Source organism: Daldinia loculata (genome assembly GCF_022478755.1).
Source record: "Daldinia loculata strain CBS 113971 unplaced genomic scaffold F4817scaffold_65, whole genome shotgun sequence".
NCBI classification, from domain to species: Eukaryota; Fungi; Ascomycota; class Sordariomycetes; order Xylariales; family Hypoxylaceae; genus Daldinia; species Daldinia loculata.
The window spans coordinates 55,791-74,589 of record NW_026054919.1 but is presented as its reverse complement, the minus strand read 5'-3'; the positions used below and the strand labels follow the sequence as shown (position 1 = coordinate 74,589).

General features: G+C 45.1%; 7 protein-coding genes across 7 annotated transcripts; 5 read left to right on the top strand and 2 right to left on the bottom strand.

The window, feature by feature from the left end:
• Positions 1-129: 129 nt before the first annotated feature.
• On the top strand, positions 130-1,800 carry F4817DRAFT_349510 (uncharacterized protein). The gene is made up of 2 exons (XM_049304832.1): positions 130-338; positions 423-1,800. The coding sequence occupies exons 1-2, from the start codon at positions 168-170 to the stop codon at positions 1,206-1,208; spliced, it is 957 nt and encodes a 318-aa protein (XP_049155241.1). The 5' UTR covers positions 130-167; the 3' UTR covers positions 1,209-1,800.
• Positions 1,801-3,249: 1,449 nt separating this feature from the next.
• On the top strand, positions 3,250-4,458 carry F4817DRAFT_251472 (pali-domain-containing protein). The gene is made up of 2 exons (XM_049299172.1): positions 3,250-3,639; positions 3,712-4,458. The coding sequence occupies exons 1-2, from the start codon at positions 3,434-3,436 to the stop codon at positions 4,217-4,219; spliced, it is 714 nt and encodes a 237-aa protein (XP_049155240.1). The 5' UTR covers positions 3,250-3,433; the 3' UTR covers positions 4,220-4,458.
• A 1,488-nt stretch (positions 4,459-5,946) lies between these two features.
• F4817DRAFT_368342 (uncharacterized protein) lies at positions 5,947-8,173 on the top strand (the record flags this gene model as incomplete). Its single annotated transcript, XM_049307225.1, has 5 exons — positions 5,947-6,183; positions 6,298-6,452; positions 6,532-7,395; positions 7,514-8,089; positions 8,147-8,173. The coding sequence occupies exons 1-5, from the start codon at positions 6,024-6,026 to the stop codon at positions 8,171-8,173; spliced, it is 1,782 nt and encodes a 593-aa protein (XP_049155239.1). The 5' UTR covers positions 5,947-6,023.
• Positions 8,174-9,113: 940 nt separating this feature from the next.
• Positions 9,114-11,156, top strand: F4817DRAFT_349503 (FAD/NAD(P)-binding domain-containing protein). Its single transcript, XM_049304831.1, has 3 exons — positions 9,114-10,363; positions 10,415-10,717; positions 10,786-11,156. The coding sequence occupies exons 1-3, from the start codon at positions 9,506-9,508 to the stop codon at positions 10,945-10,947; spliced, it is 1,323 nt and encodes a 440-aa protein (XP_049155238.1). The 5' UTR covers positions 9,114-9,505; the 3' UTR covers positions 10,948-11,156.
• A 689-nt stretch (positions 11,157-11,845) lies between these two features.
• F4817DRAFT_361444 (glycoside hydrolase family 61 protein) lies at positions 11,846-12,747 on the top strand (the record flags this gene model as incomplete). Its single annotated transcript, XM_049306411.1, has 4 exons — positions 11,846-11,894; positions 11,961-12,317; positions 12,388-12,499; positions 12,579-12,747. The coding sequence occupies 4 exons, from the start codon at positions 11,846-11,848 to the stop codon at positions 12,745-12,747; spliced, it is 687 nt and encodes a 228-aa protein (XP_049155237.1).
• Positions 12,748-13,024: 277 nt separating this feature from the next.
• F4817DRAFT_349502 (SPT16-domain-containing protein) lies at positions 13,025-16,999 on the bottom strand. Its single transcript, XM_049304830.1, has 5 exons — positions 16,570-16,999; positions 16,410-16,494; positions 16,231-16,352; positions 14,563-16,168; positions 13,025-14,500 (listed from the first exon to the last, which is right to left on the bottom strand). The coding sequence occupies exons 1-5, from the start codon at positions 16,744-16,746 to the stop codon at positions 13,389-13,391; spliced, it is 3,102 nt and encodes a 1,033-aa protein (XP_049155236.1). The 5' UTR covers positions 16,747-16,999; the 3' UTR covers positions 13,025-13,388.
• Positions 17,000-17,283: 284 nt separating this feature from the next.
• Positions 17,284-18,593, bottom strand: F4817DRAFT_319710 (uncharacterized protein; the record flags this gene model as incomplete). The annotated part of the gene is made up of 4 exons (XM_049301098.1): positions 17,284-17,603; positions 17,841-17,965; positions 18,247-18,516; positions 18,574-18,593. 4 exons carry the CDS (start codon positions 18,591-18,593, stop codon positions 17,284-17,286), a joined length of 735 nt encoding a protein of 244 aa, XP_049155235.1.
• Positions 18,594-18,799: the final 206 nt, after the last annotated feature.

Here is an 18,799-nt window from a genome sequence, read left to right as displayed (position 1 = left end):
CGGCCGGTCCGATATTAGTCAGCTAATTGGGACGGCAACCAGCTGGCAGTCACCTGTTAACAGAAGCTTATCGATAATCACTGGACTTCCCAATCCACCAAAATCGAATCGCGGCTGAGTTCTTATCAATCAGGATATCCAGACTGCGGAATTGCCAGCAGGCCAAGATGTCGAGCAAGACCTCGGCATTCGCGGATCTTTTACAGACGTCTTTGAGCTCTCGGACAATTTATCTCAAATGTGTCCCAGCCCCGGTCAACTTCTCGGAGCGTCGCGGTGTTCTGCGCGCCGTCCAAAAACTTACACATGAAACTGTCGAGACATTCAAGAAGCTCGAAGTAGGCGCTATACCTTCTTTCTTTAGGTTCACAGTTCACAGAGTTGCATATGTTCTAACTATCTAACTACAATTTTATAATTAGGACAATTCTTCATTCGTCGTAGTCACGAGCAAACCAGGCACTGCCACTGCCCTCGTCAACGATTCTCCCATCATGCGTGTCATCATTGACCAAGATCCGAACGCCGCCTCTTCATCCTCCTCCGCCTCTTCTTCATGGGGAGCTGAATACGACATACGAGGAAGCATAACTACTCCTGTTAATCCGTATGCGCCCTCCAGGTTATTAACAAGGGAAACACCAGCCTTGTCCGATCTAGGCGTCTCATATAAAGTCTTTACCCTACACATGTTCGCTGCGAATAAGACGTACAATCATAAGGAGGCAATTAGGAAGAACCCTCTCCACGGGCCATGGCCATCCCATAACGCTAGAGAAACCTTCGTGTCAGCCGCCTTGCATAGGTCTATACCCTCTGGTCCCATGGCTCCAGCGTTGCGGGACTGGCACACCGCCAATCAATTATCGCGCGATTCATTCAGTTTTGCAGATGAGGGCGTCGAAGGAGCAGCATCTGTTCTTCTCGGGAAAAAACGTCTATCTTCAAAAGAGATATTTTTCCTGGATCGTATTAGAGCACGGCGGAATGCAAAGGGGGTACCGGATATCATGAAAAGTCTGGCTGCATTTGCGAACGAAAATGTTCATGATTCACCTTCTAACGCCGTCAATCCGTCTAGGAAGTGGGGTAACTTGTTAACTAAGTCCAACCTTAGAACGAATACCGACTCCTTGCTTGGTGAATCATTCGACGATGTTCCCTCAGATCAAGAGAAACCACTTGCCAGTGAAGATAAAGTCGACTGAGACAAGACTTGCAAGAAGCATATACTCTATTCGGATTAACATATTATGTTGTTCGCTATGCTGCCTAGATCATATATCATAGTGCGACTAGTTGAACTTGGACAACTACAAAGTAGTTGCCAGAGATTTTCACGGGTCGAAAAAGATCCTTACGCGCATACTGCATACTCTACCATATGCGATATACATCCAGGCGAAGGCTTTAGTATTGCGCGCCCAGGAGGTGCTAAAAATCTAACGCTACGTTCTGGTATACGTTCTGGTATACGTTCTGGTATGCGGATAACAATAGATCCTTGCATCCTGTGATACGACATCTCCAAATCGACCTAACCAGCGTTGCGAGGCCTATCTCGACCTCACTATCGAATTCCAACATCAGTTTAAATTTGCTAGAATCATCCAGCGTATGTATATCTGTACGACATATACGACATATACCAACTGCAGTTAATGACGTGTCGTTGGCTTTGGCTCGGCCGGGGCCGTTGATACATCTTGGCTGCATATGGTGGACCATTAGTGCAACTGTGCCAAAATCAAGAAAATTAATGGCACTATGTCTAATAGGGTAATAGTAACGTTAGGGGTACAGTGTAGGCTCGATTATTTGCCTTGTATACATAATTTATTCCGTACAAAGTAATACATACTTTTTTTAAAGCTAATAATATAATAACTTCACGAATATTCATTTAAATTTTTTTTAAAAAACATTAATATTTTAATTAATAAATAATAAAAATTATAATTTAAATTGCATACGATTTAATTTAATATTAATAAAAATATTAAAAAAGTTATAAACGTAATTATATAAGCCGTTTTTTTAAAGGTTTAAAAAATTAATTAATTAAATTATTTAAACATTATTAATTTTTAACATTAATTAATTAAATTAAAAGATTTTATTATTAATTTAATTTTTAATTATTTTATATATAACATATAATACATTTAAATAACTTTATAAAAATAATAATTTAAACGTTATAATTAAAATCATTTTATAATTTTAATTTATGCGAAAATAATAAATTAAATTACATGTTTATACGATATATATTAAATATTATATTATTATTAAAGTATTTAAAGTTTATTTAAAATAACTTTATTAAAATGTTTTTAAAAAATATCACGTATTTACTTTTTTAAATAAACGTTATTTAATTTTATTATAATATAATAATTAAAAAACCGATTTAAATGTAATTTAAATAATTGTTTTTACATTAATTAAAATTATAAAATAATTTTAATTATAACGTTTAAATTATTATTTTTATAAAATTATTTAAACGTGTTATATTATATATATAAAACAATTAAAAATTAAATTAATAATGGAATCTTTTAATTTAATTGGTTAATGTTAGAGATTAGTAAGAAAATAGCCCGGATATTTATATTTTACCTTGTATATACCCCGCATAGTGTACTGTGCACTTAGCGTTCCTTGCTATATTACCCTTTTTGGAAAATTCCGACCTATTTTATTGATTTTGGCACAGTTGCACTAATGGTCCACCATACTGCAGGCTGCCGTCATCATTTTAATCGAAAACAAGGCACAGGCCAGACATTCAGACAGTCTAGAACCCTGGCCGTACCCCACTAAGAATCCTACATACGATTCTACGAATACCTTCCCCGGCTTTTGTAAACTACCTGGCATGACTAGGCACTACCTTGCGACTTGCAAAGCCACGACGTCACAGATTGGATGGCATCGTTTCCAGCTCTGCACATATGGCTGTGTTCATAGGCCGCACCTCGTGAGAGGGCACAGCCCAAAGAGGGCTTTGCTCTTCGTTCGCACATTTTGCCGATTATCCGTTGCTGGTTCCGATTGATTACGGGGATCACTAGATTCCCACATGACGTCGCGACGTTAGGTATCAATGAAAACCAGTTCTCATGGGTGTGACCAGCATCAGATCGCCACGACTCATACCTAGCTTAAACATCATCGATTACCTATTAAAGATACTTGGATGTGAACGATGCTAGGGTATTTCTTGAATAATAGCATGAACCTGATTGCTTGCTCAAAACATTTTGCATATAACTTACGGTTGTTCCAGCTCTGTGCCCTCTATTTGACCGTGACTCCCCGTTATAAGTCTTTTGTATCTATATCGGCAAATTCAAATCTACTGTATACTTCACTTATACCACTTTTCAAATAAGTGTGTACCTAAGCATAGCAGTTCTCAGTCAAAATGCGGCAGACAGGGTTCTTCCATCACATTGGCTCGTTTCTGCTATTAGCGGCTACGGTGCTGCTGATTATCACCGATATCTCAGCTCCTGTAGTGAACAGCATTTCGATGTTGAGAGTTAACCTCGATGACCGCAATACATCACCAGGCGGCCCACCAGCTGTGACATTCGGCACCTTCGGCTACTGCGTGAAGGACACTACGGCGTAAGTCGATTTCTACTCAACTTCTAGTAACCCTATGATGTATTGCCGCTGCTAACATCGAGTGTTACCTAGTTCCGGCCAGGACTTCTGCAGCCGGTCGCATGTCGGCTATGACCCAGCCACCATCGTCCAGAATAATGTGCAGAATGTGGACTTCTCGGACTATGCGGCAGACACGTCTAAAGGCTTGACGCGCGTTATGATCTTGCACCCGATCGCGACGGGACTGGCATTCATCTCATTCCTTTTAGCGCTCGGTGCTGGGATCGTCGGTGGCCTACTCGCATCGCTGTTCTCGCTGCTCACCTTCATCGTCACTCTTGTCGCGCTTGTTTGCGACTTTGTATCGTTCGGTATTATCCGGTCTGAGGTCAATAGCTCTGGTAACGGTAGCCACGCCGAGTGGGGTGCCGCGTCTTGGACTATCCTCGTCTCTGCCATCTGCAGCTTCCTCGCTACGTTTATAGTCTTCTTTACATGCTGCAGCGCCCGAATGCATAAACGCCGAGATACCCGTTCCGGCGCCAAGGACGTTCCCGAGGGCTATGGCGCCCCGGCACGTCGGAGGCGATGGTGGTAAATCATATTGGACTATTCCGGATCATATTAGATGATCCTGCTACAACGACAAACACAGACTCCGATCGACTAAAATCTGCAAAGCTTAACGACGAACTACGATAAAAAGAAAATGAACGAAGCGAAAGCGAAAGCGAAAGCGAAAGCGAAAGCGAAAGCGAAAGCGAAAGCGAAAGCGAAAACATGAGACAATTCTTGATTTTCCGATTAATGAGAGCAAATGTTGGCAATTACGAAGAAAGTAAAAAGGGACACACCTAAACATCGGCAGACTTATTGGTTGACATATTATATACCCTTCATACTTAATTACTTATTCTTTCTACTTATACCCATCATCTTCGTTTGATACCAACATTTACTGTGGACATGGCGGCTCTGCTGTACGATGAGTGGTGTTGGTCATGCCAATGTAACTACCAGATACATAATAAAGTAAACTTTTTCTTAAAGCTCGCCTTGAATCTTTAAATGATGCTTACTTTGAATCATTATGAGTGTTGGACGGACTCGAAGAGAATTTTCTATCGTCGTAGCCTACAAATTTGAAGGACTTTCCGAAACCTGCGCAAGAGAGCACGTGTAACGACAGCGTGCGCAGATCGTCGGCAATTGATTTGACTGATACCTTGTCAATCCAATAGTGAAGCATGTCATTAGCTAAGCCAATGGCTTCTGACCATACGATTTCATTGTTATGCTTATTGAAACAATAAGTATTATTGTTGCCAGGACAAGGCAGGTGAGGCATTCTTGTTGGTGGGACTATCAAAGTTGGAGATAACGCCATCGGGAGGAGGGAACGCAGGTGTATTGAAGAGAGAGTCTCGCAGGTCAGTAGGGATCGAGGATAAGTTAGACGTGTTTTGTTTCAGCTGTAAAGATGTCGTCATGAGAGAGTAACAATAAACGAATACGGATTGGTTGTACTTGTAGCATGCGGGAGAAATATTACTTCATGCTGATAGTCCAGATCGAGGATTTTGGGGGAACTCATATGGTAGTCACAAGAGTATCAAAAGCATAGAAACCACTTTTAGCTACACCGGTTCATTCGGATAGAACAAGAGGTAGAATTCAAATGGCTTAAGTATGTCTCCTGATTCGACTCCCGGTGAATCAAAAAAGAGAATATATCAAGTCGCTATGTAGCATAACGAAGTGGCCGAAAAAGTCAGGTGTGATACAATCTAGACAACCTCCAATGGAAATTAGGTACCATGCACAAAAGCCTAACCCTTTAGAAGATAAGCATGCATGATATTCCCAAATGAAGTCATATGTCCCCTATTTCATAAGCCATGGCTTCTATGTGGGGGTAAGGCTTGTGATACATTGGGTGCCTGTAGAGCAGCAACAAGTCAGTCAATGTTGATTCTGGAGCACCGGAGCCAAGACGGAGGAGCATCGGGCGGCTAAGCGCCAAGGCCCGTCGGTGTAGCGCCGAAGAACTGGGGCTTTAAGTTAGGAACGGCGCGGGCGTCGCTGTTTATTTATATTCGCGATAATTCAATTCAATTAGCTTCGGTTAGTGCATCGCAACTATACCAAAAGTCTATAGTTTCAGGCAAATTCGTTCACTCCCCACAAATTTATTCAGGGGTAATAGCAACATTCGTAGGCAGCGGCCGGGTGCCTAATAAGGAGGACCATAACATTTAGCTCGACGAGTGGTATAAAATAGTATCGATTTAACATTTTACTCTTTCGTTATTTCTATTATTACATGTATTGAACTTTAACTATTCTAAACTATCGCATTCAAGCTGTGTTATATTTACCTTAGATTAGGTACTCACTTCAATATGCCTCCCCAGAATTCATCTGAGAGGCTTAACCTTCCTGGCTTCGGTTTACCTATTGACTACGAACCGGATCGCGACAAGATGATATCATGCTTCCTTCATGCCCTCTGGGAGGGAATGTCCTTTGAGAGTGACGGCCTCACCTTACGTGAGATTCGCAGTAAGTTACATCAGGTTTAGGACTAGTTGAAATAGTTCATTCGTGCTAGGCCTCCTTTATCCCCGCCCCTTAAACTCGTAAAATGAAAGTTGTTAGTAACAAGATGAAAACTAGTGATGGGTTTCATCAACCAGATTTCGGACAAACCGAATTGGGAAGAAAAGGTTTTCGATGAGACAATTGTTGCCAAATGGAAAGAGGAAGCAAAGATGGCTTCGCATCAAAACCTCGACGGGGATGTCTTTTTATCTGACAAGATGTTTGAAAACGTAAGTTCTACCCGTATCTTAGGCATCCTAATCACCATCAAATACATCAAAGACGAAAACGCGGGCTGACACAACTTAGTGTATCAAGGAACTCCGCGATAAGGCGAAGCAAGTGAAAAAGACTGGCATCGTCAATGTGTTAGACGCCGAGTTAGCCGTTGCCAAGTCTGACACAATCGTCCCGTCTTCACTAGTAGATGCTCTTAGGCTCGGGGTTAAATCCTTGGAAGATGTGCCTGACAAATACAAAGATTGGCATTCTGGGTCTGGTGAAAAAGTCCTCGACCTCTTACATCCATCTCTATTCCCACTTGTCTACGGCACCACACGTGTTTTACCCTATGGTAAGGTTCCACTTGAAGACTGTGCTTCAATTATTGGCGAAGGGGAGACTACTATATCGTCTGAGCAAAAGAAAACCAACGAGCCTGCGCTTTGGGGGAGCAACCAATGGTTACCTAGCGACATTGTATGGACAGAGGCAGGTCCCAGGATTGCAAGCTACATCAACAACTTACATCCGGCAGACCACAAGGACTTGTACGAAGTCTTCGAAAAGTTCGTTTCTGCGGCCGTTCCCCTTTGGGAAGAGTGCTTGTTCCGTGAGAAAGCACTAAAACCACGCATCATCTGCGAGACCGAAGGTTGGAGAGACTACTACTTGCCCGAAGGCGTTAAAGTCCCAGATCGATGGCTACTAGATCTTGAATATGAGCCAGAAAACGAACTTGACAGATACGATATATATGCTGAAGGGTTTCGGGAGTGGTACGAAGGGCATGGGGTTCTTCGATGGCCCGAACCTAAAGATTACACTCCTCGCGAAAGAGACCCCTTAAGCAAGCCAGATCTAAAAAAAGATTTCCCGTCTGGTCTTCAAGTTATATTCAAGCTTGCGAATATTCACTTGACCCCTGAGGATCCCGAGTATGATGGCGGCAGCGTATGTAGCATTCAAAATTTCTTTTTCCCCCTTTTCGTACCTCCCCAAGAGCCAGAATCATCTTACCAAATCTAGACGTTTCCTTCAAGGAATTAAATACTAATTTCTATCATTCAAGTGGCATATCGAAGGAGCGCTTAATGAGAGAATCGTCGCCACCGCGCTATACTATTACGACGCCGAGAACATCAGCGAAAGCCGGCTCGCATTCAAGCAGGCTGTCGATGCCGAAGAAGTGCGCATGATACCACCTCAGGGAGAATTCCAACCTCTAATGCGTTGGATGGGGATTGTGAACGAAGAAGAAGATCCGCCCTTTCAGGAGCTCGGAAGTGTACTTACGCGGCCTGGACGCCTACTTGCCTTCCCTAACGTGTTTCAGCACCAAGTACAACCATTTCGACTAGAAGACCCGACCAAGCCAGGCCACAGGAAAATCCTTGCTATGTTTCTCGTCGATCCCAACCTCCGTATACTATCTACCGGGGTCGTTCCACCACAGCGACGAGATTGGTGGGCACCCGAAGTACGTAAAATCTCTCCCTTTTCGAAAATCCCAGTTGAGGTTTTCGACATGATTATAGATTCTGTGGAGGACTTTCCTATGAGCTGGGAGCGAGCTGAGGAAGTACGGGAAGTTCTCATGGATGAACGTAGCTGGACAAATGAGAACTGGGAAGCGAAAATTGGCGAGGTACGTTTATTAGACCTTATTCCTGCGAAAAGATATGCAATATTGACCTTAACATAGAACACCTACTATTTCTGCGAACATTAATGGCTCAAACTCGATCAACGATTATTTATCTAGATATACCATGCCAAACTACGAAGTACAACTTGAAAAGATAGTTGTCAAATCGCTTGGTATATTTCTTCTTTAAACCAATAAACTCATAACTCGCGGTACCTGCTGAACTTAAGCAAGACTCCCTAATATCTAAGTGTTTTATTGGGGGAAAAGAGATAGTACCGTATAGGGTCTTTACGCTGTTGTATGCTAGAGTCGCTACGGCGATTGTGCTCACCACAACGCTTAGAGGATCGATGCACTTGTGTTATCGGCCCCCATGAGGACGGCACAGCTGGGAAATTCCTCAAGGCTAGTAGTTAGTCGTACAGGTTCCATCGCCTTTAAGTTAAGCAGACCAGTATCAAATCATATCCGGGTTGGCTCACAACATGACGGTTAACATTTAGCATCCAAGCAGCTAGTAAATTATTACAAGTAATTTACAAGCCACTAACCGTACAATTGATAGATGTTGCAATCAAATAGTATTTGAATAGGCCAGCCTTTATTTAACAGTTAAGTTATACTGGATATAACTAATCTAGAAAAAGCACTTAAGTATAAGTTGCTTGCGCAGACACTGTCCGGACAGTACGGTCTACAACGTAAGGCTTATTAACACCTGTCAAGGACACGCAGTTTTTCTATCCCTAGTGTCAATTGATACCTTATTCTACGTGTCTCTACTTCTACATAGCGTTTGTTCCTCATTTACTAAAGATTCACGAATAGGATTGATCAAAGTCTACGACGCCAACCAAACAAAGAAAACGGGAAAGGAATGGGTAGGTACACGTGTCACACCGTACGTACTTCGGCAAGAAGCGAGATTACCACAAGCCACGGTGTCTTGCCCCCCTTAAATATCGCGACTCACACTACGCGTCGGTGCCGAAATCTCCATTCCGCAGCCCCCGAATCCGAGCTCCGAGCCGATCTCGGACTCGGTCTAAAGCCCACATTGCCACAATAGGAAATAGCAAGGCCAATTAGCGTGGTCGAGCTGAAGACGATCTAATCTTATCAGATCCGAGAGGGAAGGATATAAGTCATCGGACCCCTGGATCCCTCGGGGAATTGCATGTTACTTATATACTTCTCAAGTTCTCCCTTGCCTGTTTTATTTACTTTCTTCTTCTCTTTTCCCCCCTTGTTTACATATCCGGACGCATCTTTAATAATACGAAGAAATATATGAATTCTCCTGTTCCTTAGAACCCTCATCTTACGGACTTACAGTAGCCAGGCAGTCTATTAGATTCTCCGTCTTCGGCTTAAGCCAGACTCTGAGGCATATTTGCCTAGCCATTATCAGAGATGTTGGAGAAACCAATTCTCATAATCAATGGCGCAGGCTTCGTCGTGTCAATGATCCTTACAACCCTCCGTCACAACCTAGCTTTCCGCCTCAAACTTTTACGCCATGCCATGTTTTCTTCCTCTACATCCTCCGCGGACCCAGAGAAGCCCCGTAACATAATTATCATAGGCGCCTCTATCGCAGGATATTCGGCTGCCAGCAATATCGCGCGGTATCTGCTTCCAAACTCAGAATACCGTATCATCGTCATCGAACCCCGAGACCACTTCCAATTCACTTGGGTACTTCCAAGATTCTGCGTCGCCGAGGGCCACGAGCACAAGGCATTCATCCCTTATGGCGGGCTTCTGCCCCGCGGCTCATTCGATGCCGACGGAGGCAAGGTGTCATGGATCAATGATCGTGTCGCTCGCATTTCGCGAGACAGCGTGCGTTTGGCTGGGACCGGCGAGGAGATTCCATACGAGTTCCTGGTCGTAGCTACTGGCGCAGGTGCCACCGATACCCTACCTAGTCGTGTTGGAACCAATGATAAGGATGAAGGAATGAAGCTCATGAGAGAGATGCAGAGGCAGATCCGCGAGTCTAAGAATCTGGTCGTCGTGGGTGGAGGTGCTGCGGGCGTTGAGTTAGCTACGGATGCGAAGTCGAAGTACCCAGAGAAGCATGTTACCTTAGTACATTCAAGGGACTCGGTGATGCACCGGTTTGGGCCGAAGTTGCAAGCCACCGCGACAGATGGTATCAAAGACCTGGGAATCGAGCTTATTACTGGGGACAGGGTGGTTAGCGAGGACAAGGAGAAGGGCATTGCCGTCTTAAGGAGTGGAAAAGAGATTGCATGCGATTACTTGGTCTGTCATCCTACCGTTCCCCCTTTATTGTCGAGCTAACAAGTTCCAAAGGTCAACTGCACAGGCCAAAGGCCCGACTCTAAGCTGATTTCGGAGCTGAGCCCGACATCTATATCTGAATCAGGCCATATCCTTACCAAGCCTACTCTACAGATTCAGGATGACTCCCTACCTAATGTGTATGTTTGCGGAGATGTCTCTGAGACCAACACCACACATCCAAACTCGAGGTCTGCAATGCGCCAGGCTACGGTTGTTGCTTTCAATGTGATATCTGGTACAGAAGGCAAGAAGCCCAAGGACAAATATGTGCCGCATTGGATTGACGGTGGAATCAAGTTGACTTTGGGACTCGTAAGTGAAATTTACTCTATGTCACACCCTCCGTATGTACAATAATACTAAAGACTGACTTGTCGCAGGATAAATCAGTTTCCAATGTCGGTGATGAGAAGGCTGAGTTCCTATTTCCCGCAAAGGAGAAAAACGAGGCTCTCATGGCTGCGGGGGCCTGGCATAGGCTAGGTGCTAAGCCTTTTGAGGACGACGGGGAATTCTTAAGGAAGATCAAAGCTAAGATCTAATGAATTCTTTCCCATTGAACTGGTATATAATTAAGATCCTTATTTATGGAAGCATAAGGTCGATCGTGGCCGACTCATTACTATGATTATGGACAAGGCATGGCGCAAGGTTGGCATTCCCAAGGTCAGTAGAAGCGGATATCTGTTGGTAATAGCAAACTTAGAACTTAGAGCAAGGCAAACTACATCCTAATACAATTGTAAATCCTCTTAACCGTATTATTAACATCTAGTATCACCCGACCATGTGTAAGAAAACCTCACGTATCTGCGCATACGGCAAGTCAGTTATATCTCATCAGTTGACTACCTAGCTTTTAGACGTCGAGTTATCAGGTACCACATATCCGAACTAAGCCGACTAACAAGCCAGATGACCAAGCGTTGCGAGGCCCATGCCGGACAAACGGGCGTCTTGTATACCAAAAGAGTATATATATATATATATATATATATCCTCAAGGTGGTAACTTACACAGATGTAAGCATTACCTACTACGCGATTCTTCATATACCATAAAGCCAACAAAGAAAGTATTAATACGCCATCCCCGGATAATATCACAACCACTCCATTGGCCGACCCCCCTTGCCGAGCTGACCTTCTCCCTTACAACCGGGTATTTTAACCACGACGACAAATTACCCCCAACATTAGACTAGCCCATGGAGTTCATATCTGGGGAAGGGACATAAACGCAGTCATTGGCTCAGCCGATAGCGCTTCATCTTGGCGATGACCTGCTCCCCGGTATTTGACATGTGTTCCCCGTGGTATATCGCAGCGGCCTCGCCGGGTATATTAGCGCGCCCGTCTTCCCTATCGCTCACAGCCCGTGCCTCTCCCACCGGAAAAACAACAACTTATCTAAATCTTGCCTCAACATCTACAGCAAAGATGAAGTTAATCACGTTCCTGGCGCTGGCAGCCACTGCCCAAGCCCACTGTAAGTCCACGCCCCCTTGTGCCACAGTAGACAGCGTACCTAATGAGGAAACTAACACCGCAACAGACCGCTTCTCGAAGCTAGTCATCAACGGCGAGCAAGAAGCCGCAGAGTGGATCTCCGTCCGGAAGACCAAGAACTACCAGAGCAACGGCGGCGTAACCAGCGTCGACAGCCCCGACATGCGATGCTACCAGGCAAGCCCGGGCACCGGCACCGCTACCATAGCCGCCGGCGAAGTCCTAGGCTTCGCCGCCAACGCCGCCGTGACGCACTTCGGCCCCGTCCAGTTCTACATGGCCAAGGTCCCCGACAGCGCCGACATCAACACCTGGGAGCCCGCAGGTAACGTGTGGTTCAAGATCGGCAGCATCACCGCCGTCCCGCCCCTAGGGTCTAGCGAGGCTACTTGGCCCGCTTACAGTTAGTGCCCCCCTGACTATCATACTTCTATATACCTATTCCCCTATACTGTATACTAACGCCCTCCCAGACAAGAAAGTCGTCAACGTAACGATCCCCAAGAACATCCCGAGCGGGAACTACCTCGTGCGCGTCGAGTCCATAGCCCTTCACCAGGCACAGTCCGTCGGCGGCGCTCAAATGTGCGAAATAACTTTCCCTTCTACTCATAGTATTAGACGATATTTTGATGTAAAAGGAACTAACATAAAACAACAACAGGTACCTCTCGTGCGCGCAAGTCAAGGTGACAGGTGGCGGCAGCGGGACTCCCGGCCCGCTCGTCGCTTTCCCCGGCGCTTACAAGGCTAGCGATCCCGGTCTGCTCTGGTCTTACTACCCCGTTCCGACTACGTATACTGCTCCCGGCCCGGCCGTCTGGGAAGGTTGAGATGTTATGAGTTGTTGAGTGGGATAGTTGCGTGTTATGTGTAAACCTCTAAGACTCCCTAGCTACAGCGGAGGATACTCGTCAATATCAATATATATAGGTACCTAGATAATAGTATATTAACATACCAAAGTGCTGTCATGGAAAATTGAGAGTTAACTCATGTATCAACGATTCGACGTGCTCGATACCTCCTATCGAAGTAATGCCATATCAACTTATTCGAATATTTCACATTGCGACATCTAGCAATTAAACCGAATAAGCAATTCGCATCTGATAGCACATATAATATGAATTAAGTCAACGATACCCAGGGGGTCCATTTTGCATTACGGTACGATACAGCCTACATATGCTCTACGAAGAGCCAACCACCGAGAATTAACTATAAGCAAACGCAATTTCGCCTTCAGCTTATCATAGCCTCGTTCCGAAGCAGCAGAATAATAAAAAATTGCAAAACCTGCGACTAGCGGCTCGACGCAATCATGTGCTGAATAATAAGCATTTCGTACAACCTCAACTCCGAATGGGCGGTCCCTTCGCCTTGCGAAATCGCACCCACAGGACTAGTCTCTCGACGCTTCGAATAAACATCCCCCCCCCCAATGAAGATCGGCATATTTTAGGCGAAGAGTCTAGTGGCGTCGCTTCTTATTACGGCTACGGTCTTCTTCTTCAAGACCGCTCTCTCGATCCTTTCGCTTCGCCTTCTTCTCTAGTTCATCCCAATCTTCACCGTCCTCGTCTTCCTCGTCTTCTTCTGAGCCTTCATCACTGGCGTCTTCGGATGCGTTACTATCGTACTCCGAATCGTCTTCACTAGACTCGCTGGCTTCCTCGAGCTCGGATTCGTCGATCTCAAAGTTTGACTCCTCTTCCTCTTCTTGGTCGTCATCGTCATCGCTCTCATTCTGTAAGAACGACCATCCCCCGTCGACAAAGAATTGGTGGGTATCAGCTGTGACCGTCTTCATGATCGTGGGCCAGTTCAGGTTCAAAGGACCTTCGCTAAATGCGATGTCGCTACTATCGAGCCATTCCTTCACATCCTCCAGCGACTCAACGGGAATTGTGTTGATGTGAACGGGTGGTCTAGTAAAGTCTTTAAACACAAATACCAGATCGAAGTTCTTCAACCCGAATTGCACACGCTCCAGATGAGCAACTTCGATATCATCTAGCGTGACAACTAGGAAGGGCGGCTCTGTGATCTGAATAAGACAATCTGTTGTCGGCTGGATCGTAACATTGCTTCGGAACGGGACGCCGTTGAATCCAAGCTCTCTAAGCGGCATGTCAACTTCAACACCTTCGTTCTTGCCAGCCTCCGCAATCTTGTCAGCAAAACTCTTGAATTGGCGATCAAGATCAGCCCTGTGTCGACGGTCTTCTTGCTCTTGCTCGAACTCGTCCTCGTCGCCGTGGCGATATTTTCGTTTTCGATTACCAGTTTCGTCAAACTGGATATCTGTTGCTTCTCGGTAGAACTGCACATCCTTTGTTTTCTTCTTGTTGCCAATGATGATAGGGTCTTTGAGATGCAGGTGAATGATTACAATGAGCTCATGGGCGCAAGGCTGGAAGAACAGGTGGCGAATGTTGGAGAAAAGCACGTCGACTCTCTGCTGCGGATTAAGCGGTGACTGGTACCGGATACCATTCTGATGGATCTCAACCTTGCCAGGAACTCGCTTCCCTTCCATCGCAGGACGTATGAACACGTTGTCCATAACAGGAGGCCGTCGATCTAGCTACTAGTTAGTATAGAGATATTGTGAAAAGTATATATATATATATATATCCACTTACTTCTTATTTCGACTAGCTTTTCCTGTTCAACAACATCTTCCATGTCCTTCTTCTCCTGCTCCTTCTTAGTGGCCTCTTTCTTCATAGCAGAAATCTGCGCTGTGATCTCTTCGTATCGATCGCCATCGCGAGAACGGAACGTCAGGCTCCTAACGAACTGTGCCGAGGCGTCCTCAAATGGCTGATCATCTTTCCTACCGACTCCCTGACCCGGAGAAAGGAAGTTAATACGCAAATAGGACCACTCTCCTTCGTCGTTCTTGCTGACGTTCTTGATGGTGTGAATGTGAAAAGGAACCGGTCGTCCCATGACAGGAAGCACAAGGGTGTGGTTCTTTTGGTCAACCAAGATCTCGAGATTCTTGACTTTGAGTGGCATCTGATTATCTCTCTTGTATGATTCAAATTTCTTGAACTTCTTCACCTCCGCGCCATCCTGACCACCCGTCGACTCGGCAAACCTAGCCAAACCCTCCTTCTGTTTCTTTTGAGAGAGTTCTTTCTGATGTTCACGACGCCTCTTCTCTTGGTCCTCATCCACTTGAGTAGTTCGCTCGGACCGTAAACGGGTGCTCGTAATGTTCTTAGTAGCCACAGCACCCACACGGGAGTCCTTCTTCTCTTTTCTAGGTGTTGGTTGCATCTCCTCGTCATCTTTGAAGAAAAACGAGGTCGCATCGAGATCGGTAGGAGCATCTCCAGTAAATACAACCGGATCGCTATTGGTTACTCGGATGGTATCGGTAAGGACCAGGGAATATGTCTTGCTAAGCTTATCCTTCGGGGAAGGATTCTCGACATCAGTGAAGCCGGTTGTTATGCATAGGGTCATTCCATCCTTCAAAGTTCGCGAGTTTTTACCGCTGAGCACTAGTGTAGGATCTTTGCTCTCGATGCCGATACCTGCTCCGACATTCTTGAGGAAATGTTTCTCCAACTCGGGCTTCTTAGACTTGATGTAGCTCAAAGCTTTGTTATAAACGTCCTTAGCAACTACGCCATCCTTGATCTCCTTCAAAACCAGGTTATGGACAGAATAGAGGAATTTGTAGGTACTTTCTTGCGTCTTATTCGGGTCAACGAGGTACGTTCGCGCAATGGAAGAGCAGTACGACTTGTATCGAAGACCCATGCCAGCGATAATAACACCGGGATGAAGGTTGTCGCTAGTAGGCTCTGTCTGAAGCTTTAGGTCATATTTGCCACCACTCTGGACTGCAGGACCCAAGTACCAATCCAATGATGCGGGATCGAAATCTGAAGGTAATCTCTGTTTGTTAGGCAGCTCAACCGTCTTCCACCACTTCTCGTCGTCGAGTTTTCTATCAACCTTATCGGCAAGCGCACTGTGCTTCACCTTTTTCTCCTGGTCCAAGACATCCGACATCTGGTCCAGAAAGAATGGTGTCATCAGCGCGACACAGGCTTTGGACGCTGCTCGCATGGATCGCAATTCTGTTTCATCTTTGACGGAGAAGGCAGCGGTCGATAAGGCACCGGAAATGTCGACCTCTTCAGCATCCTTGCACTTATCGGCAAAGATCTTTTTCCACTCGTCGACAAAAGGACCATTTGACCTATCCTTGGTAAGAAGGCCAACTTTTTTCTAATTACCAAATCAAGTCAGCTGAGGAAAATAGTATGCAGTAAAGGGGCTATATGACTCACTCCTGCAGAATTGATGGTATCGGCAATCTTGATGAATTGCTTCTCGTTTGCGGCCGCATCTTTACCCCTAACCAAAACTTCAATCGGAAATCGACCACCCTTCAATTGTTCCAAGTGTTTCGCTACGTAAAAGTCAGTCGCCTAGTCGCGCAATAATATAAAGTTCGGGTAGTCGCTACCTTTCTTCGCCGTCGTAAGTATGTAGAGAGTGTCGGTAGTGATGAGCATGAGCGTAGTCGGGAATTCGTAGCCTAGCAACCAGAACTAAACAAAAGTCAGTCTCTTCAAACAGAATATCGCCCGATTCATAGGGACGTGAACATTGCGGATATTACATACGTGCATAGCATTGTTCTTCTGGAATTCCGGGTTCTCCTCGACTTTACCCATCATGATAAGAATGGAGGATACACCGCTGAAGACAGTATCCCCAGCGCGTTTATCGGCCTTCCAGGCATTAATGAAATGATTAATGCGCTCCTGGAAGAGCTTTCCATCGATCTTGATGTCTGCCATCTTCGTAGATGACCCGAAAGTCGTTGGCGAAAAGATGGCAGATAAAAGAGTTGATTGATGGAAGGTAAAATGAAAAACTATAAGAAAAAAAGAGGGATGAAAGAAGGCTGAACGTGAACGTATCAAACTCTGCCCCAAAAAATTAGGATGTACCTAAAGGTGACGCGAGCTTGGAGAGCGGGCCCACTTTAATTCGCGACGCGGTTTAATGGATTACAGATACGTACCACACCTTCCCCTTACATGTAGGAGAGACCTACCAGGTAGGTGCATGAGTGCAAGTGCCTTATATGATTTTTGAGATATCACTCCTCACTTAAATCCTCACTTATTGTCATAAGGCGTAAGGCAGAAGAAGTTACGTAATCGCTACCAAGTAGAGAGTAAAGGGGCAACGGGAAGACCAATCACATAAGGAGCAGGGAAAATAAAATTGAGGGAATAAAAGATATACGCTTCCCCTATACCATCAAAACCACCAAAGAAGCGCTATCTATAATATGCGAAACCGTAAAGTCCTCTCGCAATCCTGGCATATTAATGTCCGTGGTCGGTACTATAGCCGCTATCATCCGGATCTTCAATCGAGGGAGGTAACATGAAGCCATCGTCTGGCCCACCGTTATCACTTCCCACATCGGTGTTACCGCTACCAGGGCCCGACTGGTCTCCAGAGGAAGACGAAGAGTCTTGGTTGCTTCCGCTGTTATCGGTGTCGCCCGACGACGAGCCGGAGGATGAACTAGAACTCATTTTCGGCCAAAAGCAGAAGAAGAACCTTCTTATCGGGTTACAGTAAAGAATTGCAACGGCGATGGCAATGGCTAAGCGAGCTCCTCCGATATTAATCCAAGTGGCTGGTAGCTATCAGAATTGATGGTATCCTAAACGAGATTTATCAAATTGGGATACAAAAGGGAAGATTGAGCACCATGGGGGACGGCCTGGATTTTATAAGGCGAGGATATGGTAAAGTACTGATGATTTGGAGATAGTGTCACAATGCGAACTTACAGCAATGAAACAGCACATATGTTGCGCAAGGAGCAGATGTGATTTCTCACGTCGTATCTAAGGACTCGTCCCCTACGTACTAAATAGTGTTGTGCCATCCCTTACGGTAGTACATCCTCGTACACGACTCGTCAACCAGCTCGAGTCCGTGACTGTACTGACAACTTCGGCCTCCTCGCACAAGTCAATACAATACCCCTTAAGCCTACTACAGAATCAGCAATGATTGCTATATCCGTCTCCTAGGGATAGGCGAAAGGGGGGGTTAAGCCACTCGCATACTTCGAGATACTAACAATATTACAACATTACATCTTCAGCCCTCTATCATATTTCAAAGGTTCAGGTACATATTCATAGTAAATTCATAGATCACTGCCAATCAATGTATTTCATTCTAACCACATATTTGCAGTTATAGACGTGCCCCATTAACTACCTAGTTAAATCAACGCTTGACGAGAAAGAAAACAAGAATATTCTTACTCCTCAGAGTCCTCATCGTCGTCCTCAGAATCCCAGACGAGAGTAGTAGCGGAGCTGAATCTACTATCAGAGCTAAGCCCTCTAGTAGTCGAGTTCACATAAGTGCGTGAGCTGTCTGAATTATTATCATCTGAATTATCTTCGTCTGAGCCATGGTTTGATCCGTCATCACTTGAACCACCCTCGTCAGAAGAGTCCTCGCTCTCGCTTTCCTCACCCTCACTCTCCACGCTCGGACTATCGTCGCTGTTGTTGTAATTGGACCCAGTTCTATGTTCAGAACGGTCTCCAGCACTTCAGTCGTTTTTCTTGCCATCTTGTGACCACGATGATCCAGACGAGCTCATATTGATACGAGGATAATAGATAAATTGGGAAATTGCAAGGTGTGATGTGATGAGGATGATGAGGTTGGCGATATTTACGGTACGGAATAGAGGAGATCCGGAAGATAGTGGGATGTATATATATGTTAAACCACCAGGGATTCGCAAAAGTTAACAGTCCCTCCAGCTAAGTGCACATGTCATATAATTTAAGGAATATGGGACTC

What these genes read in the sequence shown, in the direction of transcription:
- F4817DRAFT_349510 (XM_049304832.1), top strand. Translation starts at nt 168, where the DNA reads ATGTCGAGCAAGACCTCGGCATTCGCGGATCTTTTACAGACGTCTTTG. An exon ending in AGACATTCAAGAAGCTCGAA is followed by an intron (nt 339 to 422) that starts GTAGGCGCTATA and finishes TTTTATAATTAG; the next exon opens with GACAATTCTTCATTCGTCGT.
- F4817DRAFT_251472 (XM_049299172.1), top strand. Translation starts at nt 3,434, where the DNA reads ATGCGGCAGACAGGGTTCTTCCATCACATTGGCTCGTTTCTGCTATTA. An exon ending in TGCGTGAAGGACACTACGGC is followed by an intron (nt 3,640 to 3,711) that starts GTAAGTCGATTT and finishes AGTGTTACCTAG; the next exon opens with TTCCGGCCAGGACTTCTGCA.
- F4817DRAFT_349503 (XM_049304831.1), top strand. Translation starts at nt 9,506, where the DNA reads ATGTTGGAGAAACCAATTCTCATAATCAATGGCGCAGGCTTCGTCGTG. An exon ending in AGATTGCATGCGATTACTTG is followed by an intron (nt 10,364 to 10,414) that starts GTCTGTCATCCT and finishes CAAGTTCCAAAG; the next exon opens with GTCAACTGCACAGGCCAAAG. An exon ending in TCAAGTTGACTTTGGGACTC is followed by an intron (nt 10,718 to 10,785) that starts GTAAGTGAAATT and finishes GACTTGTCGCAG; the next exon opens with GATAAATCAGTTTCCAATGT.
- F4817DRAFT_349502 (XM_049304830.1), bottom strand. Translation starts at nt 16,746, where the DNA reads ATGGCAGACATCAAGATCGATGGAAAGCTCTTCCAGGAGCGCATTAAT. An exon ending in ATACCATCAATTCTGCAGGA is followed by an intron (nt 16,169 to 16,230) that starts GTGAGTCATATA and finishes TTTGGTAATTAG; the next exon opens with AAAAAAGTTGGCCTTCTTAC. An exon ending in AAAGCTAGTCGAAATAAGAA is followed by an intron (nt 14,501 to 14,562) that starts GTAAGTGGATAT and finishes ACTAGTAGCTAG; the next exon opens with ATCGACGGCCTCCTGTTATG.